Source organism: Lytechinus variegatus, chromosome 15, assembly GCF_018143015.1.
Source record: "Lytechinus variegatus isolate NC3 chromosome 15, Lvar_3.0, whole genome shotgun sequence".
Classification (NCBI taxonomy): domain Eukaryota; kingdom Metazoa; phylum Echinodermata; class Echinoidea; order Temnopleuroida; family Toxopneustidae; genus Lytechinus; species Lytechinus variegatus.
Window position 1 is genome coordinate 21,134,572 of NC_054754.1, and position 21,649 is coordinate 21,156,220.

The window sequence follows — 21,649 nt, forward strand, 5'->3', positions numbered from 1 at the left end:
GAATTGAGAGGCAAGGTATGATGCAACTCGCTGGAAGAGAAGGATATGAAGCGCCTCTACCAATGACCAATGGTTTTGAAAGCGGGGGAGGGGCGGTGGAGAGGCTAATCAAGCAAAAAAAATTAAGACGATCATTACACACAAGGGAAAGGGCAGAAATGCCTTGTATTTTCTTATGGGGGTGCATCAGGGAAGATTCCCAAATCAGGAAATAATATTTCTGTATTTTGATTCGGTCTGAAAGCTCTTTGCTGTTGTCTTTAAAAAGGATGTGCATCGAACTATTTACTAGGAAAAAAACGGCCTTTTAATCTGCAGAATTCCCATTTCTTCAAAGTCTCTAGGAAAAAGAGGTATTAAAGTCTAGATAATGGTAGTGTATCAGTGCTGGAAATAAACAATTCCAATCCAAAAATACTTTGCTGTCTTCGAAAACATGACTTGGGGGTTCACAAACTTTTCAAACGACAATAAAAGGAAGAAGTTCCCAGATAAATACGACAGGACTATCATGCTGTCGGTGTGCAAAAAATCTTTTTATTTGTGTACAAATCCTAAAACTGACATTTACTTTGATCAAAGATCACTTAATTGCAATCACCAACATGAGATAGCATTGCCGGGAAATGTAGGGAATTTCAATGTTTAGTGTTTTGTTGATTGCGAAAGATTTCAATATGACTTGTTTGTTTGCATGGATAAAATGCACCAAGAATGAATAATCTCCTTGATTGTTATAAACTGTGGTGTAAATACAAAGGCCGCATGTACAGAATCTTTCGTTTTCCCAAATTGAGAGTCCCACATTCCTTCCATTGTCCAATCATTTACTTTTAATACATTTTCCCCAAAAACATGTTTAAAAACCATTTACATTTTCTTCTTAAATTCTTTTTTTTTTACTTGTTAAACGTTTATACTACCGGTTCTTATTTTAATATTTTACACAAGGATGCCATCAGATGAGATATAAAATATTAAAGATCTCAAACACCGAAAATGTGATTTCAATGATCTATTGCTGAAATTTACAATCAAAGTGCTAAAATATTGAATTTCTGCTCCTGGACTAATGTTTTGAACCCCTTTAATATTGGTGTTAATCCACTCCTCAAACGAAAATATCAGGATACAATCTCTGCACAGTGTAGTTTATTTTCAGTACAGGCCTAAAGTGAAGTGCTGGGCGATTTTTTGATATTATGCATATCAAAACCGCAGCGTAGACATTCTACACACAGTGTGTGGAGTACTGCGTTCAAAATTTGCGAAGATCGCTTCCCAAAGAACGGTTGTTTAAGGAGGCAAAGCGATCTTAAATACTACATGTATAAAATGTGGTTTTCCGAACGGGTTTGGAAGATCGCTTCCAAGACCACTTTGACCGGTTTTATTACACGTTAAACTAGTTTCTAAAGCTAGATTCCAACTAGTTTTAGGACGGTAATGGGAACAGGGTCATACATGTACACTCCTTGTTTCATCAGTGCCACTTCAAGTAGGGAAAATTAATTCTGCTTGTGATGGCATTGCTGGAACCAATTATAGGCCTACTATTTTTTTAAAAGAATAATTTAGGATAACCCAGACTGATGACAACTGACCATGAATTATGTAAGCCTATACGTGTTGTAACTCGATCATTCTATATGCAAGGCATCCGACGCCCCCAGGGATAAGTTCACCGACATAACATCCCTTTAATCAGTATCCATCCAGTATATCCTTATGTCTCTTATCCAACAAAGCCGAGAGGCATATTCATCAACAAACCTCGCCTGCGACCCTACAGTACGTGCATGTGCGTGGCAACGTGAGGCCATTATCCACCTGTATTGACATTTATAGCCCCACATACATGTACAAAATAGTGGGTGAGAAGATAACGGCATTTTGGGGGGATTCAGATTTTCATTTCATTCATTTCATGGTTTATGTATTTCCATAAAAACAATCATACACATATTGTACTCAGGCCTGTTGTACTGCAGCTAAAACACTGAAATATATGTATTTACAATGGTACAACATTTGCACGTACCATAAAACAATAGTAAAATCATGATAAAACTAAATGGTACATTAAAGGTCAAGTCCACCTCACAAAAATGTTGATTTGAATCAATAGAGAAAAATCAGGTAAGCACAATGCTGAAAATTTCATCAAAATCGGATGTAAAATAAGAAAGTTATGACATTTCAAAGTTTCGCTTATTTTCAACAAAATAGTTTATATGAACGAGCCAGTTACATTCAAATGAGAGAGTCGATGATGTCACTCACTCACTATTTGTTTTGTTTTTTATTGTTTGAATAATACAATTTTTCAATTTCTACGAATTTGACGATTAGGACCTCCTCGCCTGAAGCACAAAATGTTTAATGGAATTCCAGTGTCCAGGGAGGAATGAAACTTTATTTCACATGACAATGACAAGAAAATCAAAATATTTCATAATTCTTATAACAAAATACAAAAGAAATAGTGAGTGAGTGATGTCATCAATTCTCTCATTTGGATGTAACTGGCTCGTTCATATAACTATTTTGTTGAAAATAAGCGAAAATTTAAAATGCTATAACTTTCTTATTTTACATCCGATTTTGATGAAATTTTTAGTGTTATGCTTGTTGAATTTTTCTCTTTTTATTCAAATCAAGTTTTTGTTGGGGTGGACTTGTCCTTTAAGAAAAATCCAGTACACAAAATGAAATCATGACAATGTGCACTTCACAAGTTATTAAGAGATTGATAAAATACGGTATTGCTCTATGTTTAAAACAGGAGGTCAAATTATTGCCTTTTATACCCCTTTCATAAACCCAATTAATAGCCGCATAATTTGGTTGTAAAATCGGAGGAGGACCAGAGTTATCCGCATTATTCGATGCTGCTATTATCCGCATAATAGCAGCATTGGGACCAGATTTTGACTTTATGAACGCATTTCCAAAGTAATGCGGATAATTGCCATGGTGCGGTCACAAGGTCACCCTTTTCCAAAGTAACCCCATCGGAGGGGGCGTGTGCAGTTGCCATGACAATCATCTGCCTTTTTCAGGTCGGGCGCTCCAGACCTTCATTTTTGAGGAGCGCGATCGGGCCGGCACTCCTACCGCGCTCCTTAAAAAAATAAGAAGAGCAAAAAATCGCGCTCCTCAAAAAAAAAAAAAATTGAAAAAATTTCACATTTCACATCTTTAAATCCATGAAATGGCCTTCTTTTTTCCATAATTCCTTGAAATTACTTTAAGTTGAAATCTATCAGAAAAATGAAGAATATTCATCTCTTTCCCGACTCTGATTTTAATTTAATCTCGGTAAATATTGCAGTCCCATGTAGTCCCATATGTAGATTTTCATGGCAACACCATGGAAGTCTACATGTGGGACTACAATATTTACCGAGGTAAGTTCAAATCAGAGTCGGGGAAAGTGGTGAATATTGTTCATTTTTCTGATAGTTTTCAACTAAATCAAAGTAATTTCAAGGAATTATGGAAAAAAAAGGCCATTTCATGGATTTAAAGATGTAAAATTTGAAATTTTAGCAATTTTTTTTAATTTATTTTTATTTTTTATTTTTTAGCAGGAGTGCGTACAACATCTTGTAAACGTATTGACATGACCCAGGCCTTGTTTCACCACAGATTAATTAATAGCTAACACAGCTATTGCATATATACAATGTTAAGAAAAATCTACAATTTATCATACATGTATTGTAATGAATTGATTTGAGCTCCTCACGCCGGAGAGCGATTCTGAGGAGCTCAATTGAGCTCCTCAAAAAAATAAGGAGAGCGATTTATTGAGCTCCACGAAATTATAAACATGAAGGACTGGTGCTCATAAAATCGTGTGGATTATTTTGGGAGTTTGTGAACGCAATTTTTATTGAATTATCCGCATTACTCTTAGGCGGATAATTGGATTGGTTTTAGGGGTATTACTCTTCAAAATTAAAACATATCCAACATATCTCACTCTAAAACAGAGGTGTAGGAGAAAGCACTGGATGCAGGTCTCGACTTGTTTAATCCATGACTTATTCATATTGCCTCTGAATTTATTTTTCTTGACCAATGCCTACATCAATACCACCACCCTGGAAAGCAGGGGTACAGGGTTTTTTGTTTTTGTGTTCTTTTTTTTTTGGGGGGGGGGGCTTGTCAAATTTCTCTTAACCAAAAAGCTTCGTTTCCTTGAGGAACCCCCCCCCCCTTTTATTGCTTGTCAAATTTAAACGAGCAACCCCTTGTTCTTCAAAAAATTGTTCCCAGGGCCTGTACAATGTATGCACGTGGAGCAATTTAACTGCTAAATCATTAAACCTCAAGCTTGTTTCTCGGGGAAGTTCACCCTGATAGGAACCTGGTTTTGATATAGACAAAGTTTTATTTAGACAATTAATGGTGAAAGTATGATGAAAAACCATCAGAAAATAGCAGTTATAAAAGGTTTTTTATTATGTGACATAATAGGCGAGCGCTGAACTTGTCTGCGAGTAGGTTGTGTGACATTCCCTAAAATGCCATTTTCCTCTAAGAAAAAAACAAGTGATTCTATCAGCGCAGTCTGCCCAGGCTTTATCATCAGACACATTATTTCATACCTCCCCACCCCCCCCCTTAAAAAGATTTTATTCATATTTCATTTATGCCCGTAACATGACTGGATAGCTGCTTTATCATATTAAAATCTTTAAAATTTTCTATCTTTTATAATTTCTTCAAATGACAGACTTTCGTCAAACATTCCCCAATAGTTTTCTCTCATTTTTCTACATTTCATTATTAAAATAACATGTAGGCCTACATGAACAGCCACTCTGTTCATTGCAAGGAAATGCATGAAGCTTGGAATATCGCATCTGATGAGGGAATGTTTTATATGACAAAATACATTGTCAGTCTGAATGCATGAAAGTAAATTAATTACCGTAGCAACCCAGGAATGTACAGCCACTGTGATCATAAATTATAAAGAAGTACATTTTAATACATTTCCCATTGTAAATTGCCTAGGTCTTGTCTAGGCAGTTTTTAATATATTTGTAGTCTGAATACACAACCAGAGGATAGCAACTTGGGAATGGGTGCAGCCTCTTCTTTCACCATCAGTAGTTACGAAAATTAAAGTGTGTATACATACTTCACCATTAAGATCCAAAAATATGCTAAACGAGGCTCAAAGTACATTTTATCATGCAATATATTGCATGATTTATAATTGAAGATCAAAACAGAAGTCAAACCACTATTAAACTTCCTTGATAATGATATAACAATATCACACGACATACATGTACATGTATAGGCTTGTAGCCAGGATGCCGAATGTTTATTTCTTGAAGCATTCAAATCCTAGTACGTGACTTCATAGGCCTATATTTCTTTTTGGTGCTTTAATGGGGTGTAAATGACTTTGAAAGCATGAATGACAAAACGTTTCCTTTCATGAAAACATAAAACCTTGTCAAAACAAAGCATTTTAAAGGCTGAGGGAGGTTGTCTATTCTATCGCTACATTCTTCTATTCACCATCTCTTTTGGAGCAGAAACGTAGGTCAATTTGTGGCGAGTCACAAAAGGTCTCTTCACAAATCATCTGCACAATTAGAAACAATACAACACAAACGGGAACATTTTGTGTTTGAAACCCACTGACAAGCCATCAATCAAGCACTCATAAATTGACAGTGTTTTGACAAGATTTGACAGAGCGCATACAACAGAAATTCAAAACTCTCGGCTTCCTGCATGAAAGAAAGCCGGGTCTTTTTCAGGGCTACTGAGATCTTGGGATAAATAATCGGTTGGTTCATTGAAAGGTGAATAGAATTTACAGGTAGGTTTGGCAACAATGGCATTTTTTCTAAATTGTTTATTGCCCATTGATTGAAGTTTACACCAGAACTTGACACATGTACACTGTATCTGCCTACATGAAGGCCTCTGTATCAACCTTCTGAAGTCATTCCATGTAATTTCTGAAAGTTTCCATGGCGAAGAAGAATAGTGTTGTAGGTTTCGAGGTAGGCCTACACGTATCTTTCTTGGGCAAGTGTTGGTCCTGAAAGGGACCACCCAATCTCAACGTGTATGTATATGTTCTAACTATAGAAAGGACTAGGATCAGAAAATGTGGGATGACACCACATAAAAGCAGGAAAGTAGGTGTAGACCACGGGCCCTGTCTCACAAAGAGTTATGATTGATCCAATCAATTGTAACTTTATGGTATACATCAGACTGATTTCAGTGTCATTTTCTTTTTCTACAGGAAAAGTGCACAATGCCCTTTGAAAACAAAGAGAAGCACAATGAATTTTCAAGACAACGATGAATGCATGAATATACATCATAGCTAGAAAAAAATTTGAACAAACATGCATAATAGATGTTGACATTGCTGGCCGTCCATAGTTGCTATCAATCAGATGAATTGCAACTCTTAAAGATGGGGCCCACAGGAAAAAAAATTACACAGGGGCTGAGGGCGATTTATCTCCTGATATGCCTAAAAGAGCCCTAGGCCCATCTTACAAAGAGTTACAATTGATCCAATCAATCATTACTCAATGGAAATCCATCAGTATCATAATTTGTTCTGCAGGAAACTTGCAAAATGTCCTTTATAAACAAAGGAGAACACACTAAATTGTCCAGAAATCAATGTTCATGTCCAATTTTTTTTTTATTAACATACACTTTATATATTGACTGTGCTTTCCATAGTTGTGATTGATCCGATCAATTGCAACTCTTTGTAAGATGGGCCCAAGGAAACCACAAAAAATGTAGTCCTGGAAATCCCCGTTCTTTGCATTGATAAAGTTTATCCAATGTTGCATATTCAGGCAATAAGTTGTGAAAAGTAGTCCCCGAAAACAAAACATTTTTTTTTAATTGGCCAGGGTCCCGTTGAATAAAAGTTGCTATTACTGTATTTTGCCATCCAATGGTGACTACCATGGTAAGAATGCTCATTAGCCAATCAAAATCAAAGATCCATGAAAGATACCATTGGATGGCAAAGTTACCATAAAAGTAACATTTATGCAACTGGGCCCTGGTATAGACCAAGTGGCAATTTACCAATAAGCCCAGGTGGCTGTTTCATATCTTAGGTGTTTGCAAGTTAAGAGCGACTTTAAGAACAAGTGGTGAACCTTTCTTATGCGTTAAATAATCACCAATTAACATTGAAATGGTGACTATCATTCAACACAATTAAGGATCACCAAAGTCGCTCTTAACTTATGAACAGCTTTATGAAATGCCCCCCCCCCTTTCAGAAGCATAGGCGGTACCTACCTTTAATGTACTGTTGTCTTGTCTATTCTTTGAGTCGTAGCCTTCAAGAAGATATCTCCTGGATGTTGAACCTGCTCCAGCAAACTCCGCAAGGTTGATGTCAACAAAACCACACTTCGTGTATGACTTGCCTCCTTTCACCTCCTGCAAAAAAAAGAAAGAAATATACAGAATTAAGAAACATCTTTTCCCCGCATCAAACTTATCTCAAATATATTTTAGTGACAATATAAGAAATATCAAGTTGTTCATATTGAACAAATGTTTTTGTGAAATACAAAAATTCCACGATGTTTCAGTTGTGTTTTACTTTTCTCCATTATCGATACGTAAAAAGACTTTATTTCTGAAGGATTATGCGGTGATGATTATTGACGATAAAAGTCTCTAGTTACAAACTTCCTTGTGTTTCTTGAAACCGCTTCCTAACTTGTCTTGCATTTTCTTTCAGATTTAGAATTAATGTTTGTGAATGAAGCATAATAACAGACTTTTTTTATTGAATGCTCATAAGATTCTTTGAATGTGTAAATAAAAGAAGTCTTAAACTCGGGCACCAGGATTTTTTCAGAACTATACAAGAGGATGAATATTGAAATAGTAATTTTCAGCCAGAGACAATCAGACATCCCTTCTTGTCTAAGCTCTTTAAAGGTAAAAGCCAATAGTTGTGCAGCAAACAATTGTTTCATGAGAAAGTCTTTCAAATAAAGGTTAATTGTCAAAATATTATCATACATGTACACTAAATCTGGTACATTTTAACGGTAAACTTATCTTTGTACTATAATCAAGAAATCTTAGCTCAAAATCGATAATTCTGCTGATCACTAACACAGAAAAACATATATATGGGACAGTGTACTAAAATTGCTTCCAAAAATACCCGGCATTTGATGGCATTCCGTGCTTGTGTAGCACATTTTTCTCAGCAATTACGCATTTTCTTCCAGAGCTTTCTGGCACATATTTTTTTATCTATACATAATATATACAAACACTTTGGTGGTAATTTAATTGGATTCTGTTCGAACTCATTTTGAGATCGTTACCACAACTGGGGGGTGTTTCACAAAGATTTAAGTATGACTTAGAGTCGCACTTAAATACCGAGTTGCGTACGGTATGAAAGGCTTGACCGCATTGGTCAGATCGTGTCATGAGGACGCGCACTATTGCGTATCTATCAATAAGATCGCGCGTTGCATATCATGTACGCGTCGGTATTTAAGTGCGACTCTAAGTCATACTTAAATCTTTGTGAAACACCCCCCTGGTATTTATCTTTAATCCTAAAGTGTATCGACCGGAACTTCTTTGGATGTCCTTCTTGATGCATACTGTAGAAGCTTAGAATTACACGGTATGGACGGTAATCTATATCCTCTGAGTACCATCAGCGAACTAATACTGCACATTTTTCGGAGAATAAGGAAGAGGTCCTTCCTCATAACTCTAATATCTGACAGACGGGCATACTCACACCGCCCCAATTGGGAAATATACTGAATATCATAATTAGCTGTACACATGCCATTGATCTTGTTGTACAAAATGCCTTGTCTGTTTTCGTATAGTGCATAGTCTAGTCTGAAGAAGGAGCCTCATTTCTAAAGCTACAGTATTTCTTAAAAAAGAAAAAGAAAAAACTAACAAGTTTTCAATATGATCATTCGCAAATATCCCTGCATCCTCAGAGAAAGCCTTTAAAAACTCAGTTTTGATAATTGTGAGTACTTCCTTTCAGGATACTACATTTTTTTTTAGAATAGCCAGGATTCTCAATCAGAAAATGTCAGGTATTTTTCTTTATAGGGCCAGTGTAAAGGCCTTTAAGTTGTCATTACTCCCTGACACATCCGCCATCCTGGTAGGTTTGCGATCATATTTAATATGGGACTTTCTGTTAAAAATGATAAACTGCAGTCATTGCCTTAACAATGGAAAATTATTTTTTTTAATGTCTAAAAAGTGACTGTAAAATGTTGCTCATAATGCACAAATAAATTTGTGTATTTTTGGAAGACTTGGGTAAAATCAACAAAGTAATAATAAAATAACAAGGCGTGGAATTGTTTTGGGCTATAAAAAAATGAAAAAGGGTGCTCATGCACAAAATACACCTAATATTCTCTGATTAGGCATGTTTATTGGATCAGTATAAGAGCTGTAAAGCTAGTGCACCAACTTGTTCTGATGAAGAAGTCCCTAATTATAAGATTTCTTCCTTCCAAAAACAGGATATTTTTTTCTCTCACAGAAGGAGAGATCTCAGATTTTTATTCTTCCCCTGTTTAAACTTGGGTATTTAAAATTCGATTAATACACAGCATTTGCTAAATTTTTAAACAATGCTGTGTGGTACTGCATGTAATGAACCTTAGTTTCAATTGTTTCTTAAACAGCTTTAAATGTTTAAATCTCCTAAAAAAACCCCTTAATTCTCAATAAATTCAAGCATAAATTCAAGTGGAGCATTGTGGCCCAGTGGATTAGTCTCCGGACTCTGAAACAGAGGGTCGTGGGTTCGAATCCCAACCATGGCGTAATTTCCTTCAGCAAGAAATTGATCCACAATGTGCTGCACTCAACCCAGGTGAGGTAAATGGGTACCTGGCAGGAATTTATTCCTTGAAACGCAGCACGCGTAACAGCTGCACTGCTAAAGCCAGGGTAATTATGCTGCATATACTGTAGAGCGCTTAGAGACTTCTGACAAAGTGTTAAGCGAGTATAATTATGGTTGTTAACTGTCAAGCAACTAAATGGTTGTATAAATTGGAAACAGCGTTTTACAAGAACTATGATAACATCATAGAGTTATTACTGTACTGTGTACATGATTTCATTAATTAACTAGTATGGTGAGGGCCATTTTTTTATAGATATACATGTAAAAAATAGCATCATCTCCCCCTGTGCGAGCCATAGAGATATTCTCAATATCCCATTTAATTGCTATTAAAACTACCCCCACATTTCGAAAAGGATGTATACAAATAGAGAACAGATTCAAATTAAAAAAGCATATTATTTTCTTTCATATTATCCAATTACAGAATGTGCCATATTCAATTCATTAAACACACTCAAATGGATATATATTTACATTTGCACTTGAGATTACATTTGAATCCAACTACACAGCTCCAAACGGATCTACATTATATCAAGTGTTTTTGTTAACAGCTTATATTTCAAGTGTTTTTCATTAATTTCATTTCACATTCCTTGATAGAAAACTACTTTGTGTTTTGAGAATATACTTTCAGAGAAATGGTATTTTCAAATCATCAACCACTTTAAAATGGCATAATTACCGCAAGAGGAAATGAATTATGTTTTAAATAAAATAAAGAACAAAGCTTTGATAGACTGTTAAAGAGGGTATTGATTGATAGGTAAGGAAGTGACATATAATTACTTGCACTTCATAAACGCAATGCTGAAAAACAAGCTGGAAATGACTTTCACAGCTAAAGTTAAAATTGTACAAGCAGGCCTACACAATTCACGGGAGTACTGTACTTGCAAGAACTTATAAAATCATCTTTAAAGAGAAATTCCAGTAGTTGCAGTAAACACTGATTTCATGAGAAAGTCTGTAAAACAAGGCTTAATTGTCAGTTATATCATCGAGGATCTAGATCTGGTACAGTTACATTAACTGAACTTTGTGAAATCTTGAAATCTATGCTGAAAAATGTTCACACCGAAGATCCCCAACACAGATAAGCCCACGTGGGACAATGTATATTATTGCTTAGGGCGTCGGGCCCGACGCCCTACCCGATTCCTGTGCTTATTTACTGATTACTCAGCAATTACACAATTTCTTCCAGAATTCTTTGGCACATGCGTTTTATTTATACAAACAGACACTTTGGTGGTCATTTCATTGGATTCTGTAAAAACTCATTTTGATATCGTTACCAAAACTAGCATTTACCTTTAAGTACATCCTGTGTATTACATGTAAAAGCCTTGTTTCCAATTTCACATATATTAAAACAGATTGACATAGTTTGATTTGCTTTGTCATCAGGAGCTGAAAAATATTAAGGTGTCATTTTCCCCAAAAAATCTTCATATTTTAGACAAATCAAAAATAAAAACTTGACAAAAACATTTGTGCTAGTTACTTCTCAACACAAACGTTTCAGATTACACATCTTTGTTCAGTGGTGACATATCATGCTAGAAAATTTAATATAAATCATAGATTTGGCATTTATATATTTCTATGATACAATGTTTGAATAAAATACATTCGGCAACCAGAATACTTTTTTCTTCAAAGAAAATTCTACCTGAAATGCACTTTAATCCCAAAGGCATCCCATTCATATGAAAGAGCTACACTCTTTCATTTGATACCAAATCCATCATGGTAGTATGTATATTTCTGAAGATATACTTAATGATGTTTGGCAAGCGAATCAATTTAACTGAATTCCATGGGTGTATGTAAACGATTGGCCTCAACTGTACGTGAAGGCCTAAAAAACATAGCTGCATGTACATGTAGAATACATGTATATCTCATCCACAAAACACTTGATCTGAAGCAGATATAATTTATCTTTTTGGAGGATCTGTAAAGAAACCAAAACGATATCCTGATCATACTGTGCAAGTCGTGACTCACTTTTCAAGCATTCATATTTTTCGCTCTCAAGATTCACATTGAAAGTGACTTTGTACCCACTACCATAGAAACAAGAGAGAGATTCAGTTTCAATAAGGAGGCCAACAAAAGCACTTGAAGCTAAACTCATGAAATTGCAGAGAGAATTTGAGATCTAATGGACTTTAAATCATGGTTCATAGAAGGTAAAAGAAAGTAGTTGCAGTCAAACAATTACTCCATGAGAAAATCTGTTAAAATCAGGGTTAACTGCCACTAACACAGAAAAGCATTTTAATAACAGCTAATGTATCAATATTGCTTGGGAAAATACCTGATATTTGCTTTAAAAGCAAATTTTCTACCAGAGTCAGTTGGCACATATTTTTTTATATACAAGCACTTGGTTGGTAATTTCATAAGATTCTATTCAAACTCATTTTGAGATCATTACCACAACTGGCATTTACATGTATGATGTACATGTATCTGTAAATATTAGCAAGTAGGCCTACAGGTATGTAAACTATCTTGCAAGAATAAAGCTCGTGTTCAATGTATGAAAATGCCCATGTTAACACACGTATGTATCTATGGGTGTGTTTATGCTTCCATTGCGAGGACAGAATCAGCGATTTCAAACGTCGATTCAAAACGCCGATCGTAAACATGGTTCTGGGATTGCTGTTTATGCTTAACTTTTCAGAGCAAATCATGATCTCCAGCTGGCTTCGCATCGTAAAGCGAGGTCAAATTGGGCGCGCATTTTTTCGAAAGTTTTTTTTTCCCAATGTTGTTATTACGTAGAGATAACATGGAGCAATACGACTGTATTTCCCCGCGGATTTTCATCTCACCGGAAGCAGGTACCAAATGACGTCATTTAAACACGTTTACGATCGCGGTTGTTTATGCTTCCCCAGAAAACTTGATTCTGGTCAAACGACGTTTACAAACGCACCTTTTTGTGAGTTTACGATCTGCGTTTTGAAACAGCGTTTATATGAAAGTAAGCATTGACGCAACCGTGTTTTGCACTAATCACATTTGGAAACGCTGATTCTGGCCTGAAAAATGGAAGCATAAACACAGCCTACATGTATGTATGCGCATGAATGGAATGGGTTATTGGTTCCATGATCTTTGCTCCAGCAACAATTACCGGTACTCCAATTGAACATCTGATTCTGCACTGAAGCCAAACATAAACACTGCCCTTTATAAACATTCTGTTCAAAGCAAAAACTCTAAATATAATCCTATAAAACTCTAACCCTATGGCTATGCCCTCTGAGATATTAAGGACCAGAGCAAATGTCGCATTATGAGCAAATGTTGTGTCACTAGGCTATTAATACAGGCTGTCCAGGGCAGCGTCTCTCGTTTTGGAAATAGATTGTGGGTATTCCCTGGAACTATCAATGTCCTATGGTTGGTTTACAGCTCATAACCTAATAGACTGCTATTTCCTGGACTACCCGTTATGCAGAATTCGTCTTGGCAAGGCACGGCAGAAACATTCCCCTGGTTTAACAAGTTCAGGGCCCTGTCTAACAAATGGTTGCGACTGATCCAATCAACCACATCTATGGAAAGCCAACAATGTCACCATCTGAAAGGCATATTTGTTCAAATACTTTCTGGAAATGATATTCATACATGAAAAAAAACATAATTTTCTTGAAAATTCAGTGTGCTTCTCTTTGCTTTTATTGAGCAAATTTCCTGTAGAAAAAAACTATGATATTGATGGATTTCCATGTAGTTGAGGTTGATTGGATCAGTCGTAACTCTTTGTAAGAAGGGCCCCTGATCACGTTCAGGAATTCAAGTCGGAATTCCTTTCAGAGCCAACACACTCCAGTATCCAATATGCAGAGAAACCAAATACATTGATTGTCATCTGGGGGTTGTCACTAAATACATGTATTGCAGAACATAATATTGGGAAGCCAAACTTTTAATAGCAGTTGTCTCAGAAGGCCAATCGATTTGGAACCATCTTGTGTGGCTTTGACTTCGTTCTCAGTATACTTCTCTTGAAAGTAGCTTCCTTTCAAAGTTTCTCCAAAATATCCATGTACATGTACAGGTGTTGTACATGTAGGCCTACCATGCATGGCCAATATCATCGTGTGTGTAGGCCTACATGTACGTATGTACGAGATAATCATTGTCTGATTTTTTCACATATTTAAAACAAAGAACTTTATGTAGTATGTACAGTATACAAGTACACATACATGTATTCTCTGCAGTCTGCATTTGTTTAATCTTTTAGTAGTTTAATAAAAAATCAATATCAAATTCAACATTAGTTAGCAAATGAAGTAAGGGTAAAAAATCAATATTTGCCTGTGGGCTGTAACAAATTCTTCCACACCATGAAATATGGTGATAGAAATATAATGTGCATGGAAGCCCCCCCCCCCCCCTTCAAGCAGAAACACGCATATCATGAAATAAAACAATAAATCACTCACTCACTATGCATTTCTCTTGTATTTTATTATATGAAATATGAAATAATAAAAATTTTCTCGTCATTGTCCTGTGTAACAGTTTTATTTCTCCCTGACAATGTGGAATTACCATTGTTTCACATTTTATGGTTCAGTCAATTAAGTTGGTCCTTAGGCCCAATTGTCAAATCCATAAAAATTGAAATACATGTATTGTATAATTCAAACAATAATAAAAAAAATAGTAAGGGACATCATCGATTCTATAATTGTTCATAAAGCTAATTTCTAAAAAATAAGCGAAAATTTTAAAATGTCATAACTTTATTTTTTTATCAGATTATGATGAAATTTTCAGCATATGTATTGCTTGTCTGATTTTTCTCTATTGATTGAATTCAACATTCTTCTGAGGTGGACGGGGCCTTTAACATCAGCCTCATCTGCCTTTATTAATTCCATGACATGATGTGCCTCATACTAGTAAAAAAAAAGAAAAGTAAGAATAAATAAATTAACAAAGGACAGGAAATAAAAGGGGGGAGGGGCAATGTGAAAGTTTACAAATAATAAAATAGAAAAGTTCAAATCCAAATAGTGTCAACTTTGGGTCTGCTATAAATATACATGTACAGGGGTGAAAATAAAGCAGATCAAGAGAAAAAATGGAAGCGATGCAAAGGAGAAGAGATTGGGAGATAATTATTACTGCCACAAAAAGAGGCGCATTGAGGGTTTACGAATAATGATTGAATTTACACACAGTGTTTGTTAGATGCCAAGCAGGACTATCTGATTGCATTGGGCGATATACATACATGTACATGTACATGTACACATGTACAGTAGTATGGGAAGTGTGAATTTATTGTATGATGGCAGCCACCTTGAGTCAGTTGGCCTGCGCAATACTGTGAACAGTGGGACTTATATCTCGCACTATAATGAAGAGATACAGAGAGAGAGTGGTTTCATGAACAGCTGTTTGACCTGTTGCCATGCATGTACATGTACATGTAGTTGACTGTTTTGTTCAGCTTTGTACTAAAGCAAAATAATGGAAACAGAGTACATTAAATATTATGATAGGAACTTTGAGTCTTGGCCTAATATTAAAAAGAATTGAAATGTTCAGCAAGTTTTGTATATATGGCTAGTCTTTGCATAGAGACACACTTGTTGATCAATCCCTTCTCTTTAATTCCTCCCTTATTTTATTTTTTAAATGTATTAAGGGGGATCAATGAAAGCTTCCCCCTCCCTTCACATGAGTAGGCTGCACATTCAGACCCTTAACTTGAGTGAGGGTCTGCACATTAGACTACATGTAGGATCAACCCCCCCCCCCATTTGAAAACCTGGTTTTGAGGCTGCATTGCCGAAGAATTTCAATTTTGCATGAGATCTTCTATTAAATAAACAGTATGATCTCGCACTAGCAGTCCAAAATAATTTCCATGTGTATGCATTATTGCATTCCAATCAACTCTCCTGGCGACGTTAATTTGGACAAGCAGCATGTTTGGTCGTGACACGTATCATTAGCTCTCGTGATCTTCAGACAGTGCAACCCATCTATAAACCACTGATGTCTTTTCAAGTCACTCTCATTACACTAATGAACAATTTGATACAGGTCACAGCCTACATGTACATGTATCCTACTGCATTGCTATTCTTCAGGTAGAATGATGGTTGTACATGTATATGTATTCACTGTAGGGGAGACCGGGGTTGGAACATGGGGTATAAAGTTGAAACATTGTAATTTTCTTTAAAGCCTGTAAAATAAATTTATGCAATACTGCCCTCAATTTATTGCTATTAATAATACAACAGTGTTGAATCATTATTGCAATAAATTGAGGGCAGTATTGCATAAATTTATTTTGCAGGCATTTAAGAAAAGTACAACGTTTCAACTTACCCCATGTTCCAACTAACCCCGGTCTCGCCTACATTACACTATGTATAATATGATCTTTGCTTGTGAAGACCAGCAAATCTTAGACCTACATTGTACATATCACTGTTTAAACAACCATTTTTAACACTCCATTATTACTCCGCCTTCACATACATTTTATATACATGTAGTACCGGTACCTGGGAGATCTCTCACAAGGCCCACAGCATTACAATATTTCCTACTGACCAAATGACACCTGGGTGGAGAGTGGCAATTTAGATACATGTACGTGTACTTGTATATGCCAAGTGCACTTTATTCCTTGCCAAAGAACACATGTAAGTGAGGAGTGGGATTAGAACCCCAAACTTTGTCATTCAAAAAAAGAAGTATGCACTGAACTACATGTACTATATGTACCTCTTGTAAAAGCACCATCGAACATTTTGGCTCAATCAAAAACAAATTAGCCTATAGGACGACACTAAATCCCATATTAAAGAAAAGCTCCTGAAAAGAAGATGAATAGTATGTCTTGCTACAAAACCATCTGAAAGTCAGTATAAAGTCACCGAAAACAGCTCTTCATGCATCTACATGTCCATGTAGAGTACAACATTTTCCGATCGATTGTCTGCAGGAATTCTCATCATAGCATCATCTTGTTGGCATAGCGATCAATCCTCCAGCATCAACTTCAACGACCAGGAAGATCAATCTCACGTTCTGGCACGCATCAAGGTGATTTGTATGTGACATCGGCATCAACACCGAACATTCTTTATCCTTTCAGGATGGAGGGAATGGGTTCAACCCGAACCCGTCTTCTCCTGATCTACCAGATTAGCATCATGAGACGATGATTGATATCTTTAGAGAAGTTAGGATAATGCCTTGGAGATGCTTAGTAGTGCCAGTGCGCGTGATTGCTCTGGTTTCTACTTGAAATTTTTTTAGCATACATGTAGATCTAGCTTTAACCTTCATACAAATCATGTACACAATATCATAAACATATCAAGAAGTCTAAGGAATCACTTTGCTTCAATAAAGATGGATGGTTGCAGGCTTGCAGCGCTGGAAAAACATGATGGTGACAGATGATTTTGCCCTCGTGACAGCCAAAACTGCCCTTAAAATTTGCAAAACGGAATGCTCTGGGGTGACCTTTTTTTCTACAGTATTTTCAAGCAATATTCAAGAATATATTATTAGAATACCAATATTCTGCATGCTTCTACAGCATAATTGCTCATTGATCAGACAAAGTAGCCCTTGTAATAAAGAAAATCGCCTCCTAAAGTCAGCAAGTGCCCCAATGCGACAAAGAATAAAAGTTATTTCCTATTCTGGATGGTTTAGAGAGGGCACAGGCAAGAATGAAATCCTGCCTCGTGCCTACTACATGTACATCCCCTGTACCTACTTTCTTTATAATTATGTTCAACACTGCTCAAACTTTACACAGCATTTTTATACTGTTTTTCCCCAACAAATCATACATGTACATGTACCCTTCTTTACCCAGTAATGGGTTAACTTTATATGCATGTAATGCATATCTGCCAGGAAATAATACGGACATGCCGGTATGACACATACACTTCCTCCAAAAGTGCCTCTTCCAAAGATCCGGACCATACCTAAATATTACTTTCAAACCTCATCTCAAACCCTGTAGACAAAAAAACTTTCAAAATGTACGTGAATCTGAAAAAATAGTGTTTCTGGCAGGGAAAAAAAAGCCCCTCGAATGTCAAAATATTTTAAGTAAAGCCACCAGGTATGGAAATGGGGGCAAAAGTTAGAAAATATCAACCATATCCCTGGTTGCTAGAAATTGCTTTTTTAAATCATCGTAATTTGTATTCTGAATTATAATTTGGCTAGTCTTCATATGGATGCGTGTCTTTTTTGTGTTTAATTTTCTCAGTGCCTTCCCAGTTCTTTAAACCTACATGTAGGTACATGTACATGTAGGTGTAATGGAATTCAAACCAAATTTTGCATTTTCGTCATCTTTTTTTTGGGGGGGGAACAGTATTCCCCTTAAAAAATTTCCCCTGTAATATACAACTTACTTTTCAATATCATAAAAAAGACAAACAAAAGTACCAAAGTACCAAATCCAAATTATTAGGAATTGCAAGTGAAAGTAAAAATAAATGACAGACCTTGAATTAATTTTGCATCACACAGGATAGACAGGAAGGATACAGCATTCCAATATGAAAGTTGACATGAAGCGCATCAAATTTTTGCATCTTGTAGTTTAATCATGTTTTCAGATAAATGATGAACAGTGATAAAAATTAGAAAAATCATTTTTTATGACCTTGTATAAAAATATATGGGGGAGGGATAGATGCCCTTCATGTACCTCCACATCTTGTTCCAAATGTTTCATTCTCCTTCAAATTCAGATTTCAGGGGAGGGGAGAGGCTTTTTCAACCAACCATTCGCACCAGTCTCCGAGACGTACATGTAGGCACAGACTGCACATCTTTGGCAAGATGGCAAATATACAGCGTATTAAAGGCAAATTATATTGGTGTCATGAGGCACCAGTATAACAAGCTATGATTGGGATAGGCATGCCGTCCTTACACCAAATACTGTACTACATTCACACATTCAAAGAGCTGTGCTCAATCAAATCAGACTCAAAGCCACTCTCCCCTCCAATATGGTCTCTGAACCTTCCATCGAGATATTTGGACACGGGTGATAGGTAATCTGCAGGCACAGAACTTCACTGAAACTTTTATCAACATCAAGTGGGTCTTCACACAAGACTAGCACAAATGTTCAATTTTTCAGGTCTTCTGAACACAAGTCGAAGGCAGGCACATGTACATGTACCTTTATAGGCTGCATATATTCCGACCACTTTCCGAGTGAAAGGTTTGCACAAAAGACTAGGTGATGGGAGAAAGTTCTTTGTGGCAGTTCACATTGCAAGATGGACTTCCCCTACCCTTGGAGAGTGAAATGAGGGTAGTTGCAGTAAAGCACTGATATCATGAGAAAGTCTGTAAAACCGTGGGTAAGTAGTATCATTGTGGATCTAGATCTGGTACAGTTACATACACACTTAAGATCGCCAACACAGATAGGCACATGTGGGACGGTGTATTATTCTGGCTGGAATAAAGACCCGACGGAAGTGCCAGAATCCGTGCTTATTTGACAGCAATTACACAATTTCTTCCAGAATACTTTGGCACATATTAATACAAACAGACACTTTGGTGATCATTATATTAAATTTTGTAAAGTCATTTTGAGATCGTTCCCACAACTGGAATTTATCTTAACAGGGTTCTTACCTTCCGTATTGAGACTCTACATGAGCACGGCTCTAGGATCCCTGTGGCAGCATTGGCGCTCATTCGGCAGTTGAAGCTAAACTTTGTTCCCCAGTGAACAACATGGTCCTGAATTTCTTCCCTGCAATTTAAAAGATAAGAAATATTCTTTTCATTAGGATGACAGAGAATTTTGAGATTCTGAAATAGATCAAATGGAAATGAATAGAAATTCTGTAGGTCTGCAGCGTCCATAGATGTAGATCTGCAGATGGCAACTGAAAGAAAGTGGCAGTCTGTACCCAGGTGTATGAAGAAAATGGATAGTCCTACATGTACCTGCATCTTCATTGTGAATGATTCAAAGTGCATGATTTGCCCCTCCCTCCCCCCACCTTCCCTAATACTAAACTCCTTTCTCCTACATATACCCCAATAACCCCATCCTTATCTAGTTCAAGATAGGGTCCGGTCAGAAGAACCTGGTAGAAAGATAAATTTGGCCAGCCAAAAGATCCTTTTATGAAAAGATGAGCTGGTAAAAAAATAAAGAGACCACTTTTCTCAAGTATTATAGGGTTTGCATTGCAAACTACATGTACATGTACATGTAGCTAAATTGCCCATCCCTCCCTGATCCCCTATTCTGAGAAGATAATTTGCAATTTGTCATAAGAATAATCCCCTCCCCTCCTGTCACTTTCATATTCCCATACCAAATTTCATTCTTCGCAATACATGTAGGTACATGTACTTTCATACCCAGCCACCTGATGACAAAGAATGCCTTGCATTTTGCAAACTGGTGTGAAAGCAATAAGAAAATGCCTGCAAGTTGGTACATACTTTTAAACAATTGAAGGAACTATTGATGTGAACCCGCCACGATTGCAAGGAATATGCAATGTGAAAGCAATTTTTGCAAGCTACTAGGCCCAGACGATTGTTCATCAGAACTATACACTGAAGGCCCAAGTATCAGCATGCATAATATATTGCTGGCTCTCATATTGTCTCAATGGTGTGAATGCAGAGAACAAATCATCAGTTATTTTTTTAATCGGGGTGGTATAAAAGCACCTATTCAAAATTTCCCTCCGTGCATTGTTTCCAGTTAATAAGCAATATATATTCATTAAATTCATTTCAGACCAAAAAATTGAGTTAGGATCCAATTTGTTAGATACTGTGGTTTAATTATAAATGGAGACATGTTTTTCGACATTTTGTAAATATTGAATTATTTTTCGGGGGGGGGGGGGGATAATAGTGGAGACATGTTCATGTACTGCGTAGAAGAAAGGAAACATGTAATCATGTGAAAACTGACTTTTCAGCTCACAATCAAATTATAATCATTCAGAAGTCAGAACACACAATCAAACAGGCATCTTATTTTAATAGTTTTATTGATTTCATTGGAAATGAAATTATACCTTGCTTCTAATTCCAGGGACAATATACGGGTTGGTTTATCGTAGTTGAATTCTTACTAATTTGTTTCCAAGTACCACTGTAATCAAACATGCTTTAATAGATACGAGGTATATAAAACATTTTCAAGAACTTTGCAAAATCTGTAATGCCTAGAGCTGCATTCTTGGTGAAATTGATTTTAGGCCCAGCGCACACTATGCGATTCATTTGATATGAACATTCCAACCAACAAAATCTTTAAGAGTGATCAGACATAAGAATGGTGGTAAGGCGCTACTCAAATTCAGGCTACATGTAGTTCGAGCCTCCCAGTAGGAATATTCAAATTGAATTCCAAATTGCAATGTGCGATGGGCTTAAATTCAATATCATTTAATATACATGTAGCAGAAACTACTCCCATGGACAGGCACTGGTACCCCAACATATCTTGAAAAAGACCAACCCTGCAGAAAATTTGTGCTCATTTTTTTAAATTTTGATTCAGGATATCAATTCTAGCATTTAAAGGTCAAGTTCACCCTAAAAAAGGATATGAATATTTTCAGACAAAAGAAAAATAAAACAATTACAGCATAATGCTGA

The 21,649-nt window shown here is 36.3% G+C and overlaps 1 protein-coding gene across 1 annotated transcript in view; it reads right to left on the reverse strand.

Moving 5' to 3' along the window:
* The window catches only part of LOC121428482 (protein FAM102A-like), a 55,697-nt gene extending 35,904 nt beyond the window's left edge, over positions 1-19,793 (reverse strand). The window contains exons 1-2 of the mRNA XM_041625110.1: positions 19,649-19,793; positions 7,321-7,464 (exon numbers count right to left, since the gene is read on the reverse strand). Of these exons, the coding sequence (XP_041481044.1) occupies positions 7,321-7,464; positions 19,649-19,711 (207 nt within the window). The 5' untranslated portion in view covers positions 19,712-19,793. The remainder of the gene's footprint in view (positions 1-7,320; positions 7,465-19,648) is intronic.
* Positions 19,794-21,649: the final 1,856 nt, after the last annotated feature.